The 4,923-nt window shown below is 32.8% G+C and overlaps 1 protein-coding gene across 1 annotated transcript; it reads left to right on the forward strand.

Moving 5' to 3' along the window:
• The first annotated feature begins 737 nt into the window (after positions 1-737).
• LOC108904329 lies at positions 738-3,590 on the forward strand. Its single transcript, XM_023454543.1, has 5 exons — positions 738-769; positions 850-970; positions 1,023-1,313; positions 1,370-1,638; positions 3,491-3,590. The coding sequence occupies exons 1-5, from the start codon at positions 738-740 to the stop codon at positions 3,588-3,590; spliced, it is 813 nt and encodes a 270-aa protein (XP_023310311.1).
• The last annotated feature ends 1,333 nt before the right edge of the window (positions 3,591-4,923 follow it).

Consider the following 4,923-nt stretch of genomic DNA (forward strand, 5'->3'; position numbering starts at 1 on the left):
CCACAGTATACTAATCAATTAGTATGGAATCTAGAATGATTTATGAATTATGAATGTACTCCGTATGCCGTATAGCAATTTTTAAATACCCCCGCCCTAGGAAAAGTCGCTTAGAATATGGCGGATCCTTCGAGCATATACTACTGGAAGCGTGCCATTGCGAAAATTGTGGCTGGGTGTGCGAAAGAGATAGACAATACCTCAGTATTTGCTGTCTCACTCTAGCACACCGCGATTAGTTGAAATTGAGTGCTACAACCTATCGCGGCGTGCTAGAGTGAGACAGCATGTCTAAGATAATGTCCGTCTCTCAGCCACACTTTTCGCAATGGCATGCAACCTCCAATACAATAGTAAACATAACCTGTTCTTTTTCCTGGTTTTAATACTTTTAATTATTATACATTAATTTCTGATTAATTATTGTAATCCAAGTTAATAAATAGACTGTTAGCTATGTAGTAGTGTAACACGTAAATTGAGTTTTTTTTTTATTAAGAGAAGTTTACATTTTTTGGTTAAATACAGGTTTAGTTATTTGAATTCCAGCAGAAATAATTTAGATTAGATTATATAGGTCCGAATTTTATCAATTTTGTTTAAAATCATACGTGAATAGTGGAAATANTCTCGTGTCAGTATGGAGAGCCGGATCGTCATGTTTCGCCCATCTCTATTCCTAACCGCAACCACAGAGTAGTTTTCTATTCTGGGCCGCAACGCACAACTAGAACTAGATGCCTTGTCAATCTGTCAAAGAAGCAAGAAGGTTAGAACTTTTAGAAGTTACTTTGTATTTTTGTCTTTGCGTTCTATTTTCTGCTTATATTTAAAAGAAGATTGTTGTAGAACAAAGACTGATGTTAAGGAAACGTCGTGTAGGCTTTGCCTTAAAAATATAACCGATGAAAATTTTGAAGTGATAAACAACATTATCAGAGACATTCTAGATGTTTTTTTGCTGAAATTGGTAAGTCGGTGAAATATAATTAGATTGCTGTGTGAAGTTGCATATTTTTCAGAAATTTGATGATGAGAGCAAAGAGGTTTTATGTAACGTTTGCAGAAGAAAGTTAAATACAGCATTAGAATTTAAGTCAACGTGTTTGAATACCGATAACACAATTATTCAATATGTGGATAGCGGAAAAATGTTACAGCTCGAATTAAGAGAAGTGTACACGCAGGAAAAGAAGAGTGAGTTAGTTTGCATTCAGAAAATATGTCGATTGTGTATGCTCCCAGTAGAGAGTGAGTTTAGGTGCATATGTGAAGAGGAACTTGAAGCTATTGAGAAATTGACACCTGAAATGGTATGAACAATATCAATTACTTGCATATTTTATAATTTAACAAAACTGCTTTGTAGAATATAAATATCATCAAAGGTCCCGTTGTATGTAAGCCATGCTGGGATTCTCTGTGTACTCACGACAGTTTCCTAAAAGAGTGCTCAGAGGTAAAAGAAAAAATTAAAAGTATTTTTGATAATTCAGCCACAGAAAGTCGGATAGATACGTCTCCACTCGATTTATTCGTTAAGACTGAAAACTTGGACAAAGAATTCGATATTAACGAGATGGAAATGTCCATCAAAGCTGAAAGTATCGACATAAAATCAGAAGATGAGGAAAGGAGGTAAGAGAAGACTATTGTAACATTAATTTAATAACTAATAATAATTTAATTAACATTATGAGATTATGTCGGTTATGAACGATATCGTACAAATTTTTATGTAATCGTTAAGCGTTAGGTTAACAAATTATTGGGAAAATATGTAAGATCGTTATAAAACAATCGTATGGCTTTGAATCAGATATGGGTACAAAGAATGCTATACAAAATTCCATTCATTCAATCAATTTTTTAACTTTGGGCAGAAATTGAAATTTTCTTGAATGAAAAGGATAGATCTTTTACGGAGTTACAAGATAATTAGTGGTTATTTAAGGAGGCTGCAAGAAGAAAATCAGTTTGGCCTTCAGTCATTTTTACCCTACCCAAAACTAATTTTGAAAGAATTTTGGTAGAAGGTAATCTAATTCAAATAATAAAAATATCTTTAAAAAAAATGTTTGTCAAATCGTCAAAAAATATTTATTTTTTTTTTAATACACAGAAAAAATCTTTGGGTTAATTTAAAAAAAAATCTTATTTTTCTCAGTATTAATAAAGCTCATGAAAACGATTTGTGAGGTATAGAACTCGGTAAGTATGCGAGATGTGAGGAAGGAAATAAAAATTATTTTTTTCCAAAAAAAAATAATTTTCAATATTTAATTTTTTTTTTATGGCAATTTTTGATGAAGAAAGTATATATTTTTGCGAAAAAACGTTTTCAATTAAAAAAAAAAGATTTAAAAATGCAAAATTTATCCTTTAATTTTTGACAATGAAAGAAAAATCGCAGCCGTTGGAAGTCTTGACAGGTTTTAATTGTCAGCGTTGCTAGAAACAACTGCTCCGCGGGCTATATGCCCTGACCGGCACTAAATTATGCTCACAACACCTAGGATCGTTCGTCAGTTTAACCCACCAGGCACAGACCGGTTTCGGACTTATTGGTCCTCATCAGTGTGTCATAGGTGAGACAACAGACAAACGATTCAGCTGTTATGCGGCCCTATATTCACGACAAGGAAACACATTGTAGGCGGAGCCTACAGGTGTTTTGGATTATTTTGAGGTAAAAAAAAACGAAAACCTCTTCAATATCAATCTCAATTTTAACAAAAATTGCAAATTTTGGAATCCAGTTTCTTGCATTGAAAGAAATGAATTTATCAAAAAACAATAAGAAGGTCTTATGGAGGTTAGTCTGAACTTTTCAAATCTCTGCTTAGATTTTCTATTTGATTATACATAAAGGTCTTGAACAGCTCAAATTCAAAGAGGATGAATAAAACTAAAAGAGACGACATGTTGGACTGCCAAAAAAAAAATGAGACCCGTGGACCTGTTGAAAGTGAGGCAAAAATTATAAAAAGGTGATAAAGGATAAAAATTTTTGACTTTCAGATCCTGAAACTGGAACCTTCAAGCTCGAATTTGCTTTTTTTATTGCTTTATGACATTTTTCGCCATGATACAACTTTTCGAAAATCACCTAAAAATTTAGGATTTTCCTTTTGTCCTTTAATTTTTGTGGCTAGTGTATTAAAATTTGTGATAAGGTAAAAAACAAACTAAAAAACGTTGACAAACAAAAAGTTTTATTATTTGATTAAAATTTAATAAATTTATTACATTGTAGATTGTATTTAAATTATCTGTATCTAACTTTGTTTGTGGATTTATTGAGTGACTTTATACATGGCATCTCGCCAATGCCTTCTCTGATAATTAAATACATTATCAAAGATCTGAATCGATTCATCATTAAAATTAAAATTGTGCTATCAGTACTATCGTTGATTCAATTATTGACATAACCTCTTAAAATTAATACCTGATTTTGAAAACTACTCTGTATATGCAATTTTTTCAGCGACACGCCACTTCAGACCTCGATATTGTACCATTCGAGGAGAGTGACTGTAAAAATGAAGAAGAGGATGGATGCAAACATGAGGATGGATCAGAAGTGAAAACCAGACAGGAGCGTAAAGTATTATACAAATGTAATAAATGTATGTACAAAACTGGAAATGAGATCCGTTTTACGGCACACTGTGCGAGACATGAGAACCATTTGAGAGCATATGAATGTAAATCGTGTGGGTACGAAACTGAAAATAAGAAATTACTTCTGAGGCACCCGTTGAAGCATAAAGACCCTTCACAGGTTCAAATGTACCGGTGCAACGATTGTGATTATAAATTTAAATACAGGAGCTATCTCGAAAAGCATCAACTGAAACATAAAGATTCTTCGCAGGTTCAAATGTACAGGTGTATAGACTGCGATTTTGAAACTAAATACAAGAATAATATTAAACTGCATCAAGGGAAACATAAGGATCCTTCACAGGTTCAAATGTACAGGTGTCACGATTGCGATTATGAAACTGGATACAACAGTAATTTCAAAGAGCATCAACTGAAACATAAAGATATTTCGCAGGTTCAAACGTACAGGTGTAATAACTGTAATTACAAAACTGTATCTAGGAGATATTTCACAAAGCACCAACTGAAACATAAAGATCCTTCGCAGATTCAAATGTACAAGTGTAACGACTGCGATTACAAAACTAGATACAAAGGTAATTTCAAACGGCATCAGCTGAAACATAAATACCCTTCACAGGCTCAAACATAAACAGGTGTAATGACTGTGATTTCAAAACTAAATACAAGAATAATATTAAACTGCACCAACTAAAGCATAAAAATCCTTCTCAGGTCCAGACATACAAGTGTAACAACTGCCCCTTCGAAAGTAAATACAGCAGCATTCACTGAAACAAATATGCTGCACGAGTTCTAAAGGTAGTAGTGCAATGACTGCGATTACGAATCCAAATATAGGGGTGGTATAAAATATCACGTGTTTTAGTATAGGAAGCCTTCACTAGTGCGAAGAAGTTTTTGAAGAAACATCAATTGATGCACAATTGAAGTACAAACAAAAATTAGGGCATTTTAGAGACTGACTATAATAATAATAATAATCTTTAATTCGTAAAAACATTAACATTTACAATGACAATGTAAGAGCGAAATGGTGTCACAACAGTTTCCCTAAGTTAGTTTAAACAGTGTTCCAAATATTCAGTTACATTGTAGGGCTCAATATTTAACAAAAATTGTTTAATATGTTTTTTGAATAAATTTGCACTCTGTATCTGTTTAAGTGACGCTGGTAAACAATTGAATAATTTAATACACATGTAATGTGCATTCTTTTCTGTTAGAGTTACTCTGCGATATGGGTACATAACATTCAAATTTCTTGTATTATACTGAGATGATGAGTCT

Source organism: Anoplophora glabripennis, unplaced genomic scaffold, assembly GCF_000390285.2.
Source record: "Anoplophora glabripennis isolate ALB-LARVAE unplaced genomic scaffold, Agla_2.0 scaffold268, whole genome shotgun sequence".
NCBI lineage: Eukaryota > Metazoa > Arthropoda > Insecta > Coleoptera > Cerambycidae > Anoplophora > Anoplophora glabripennis.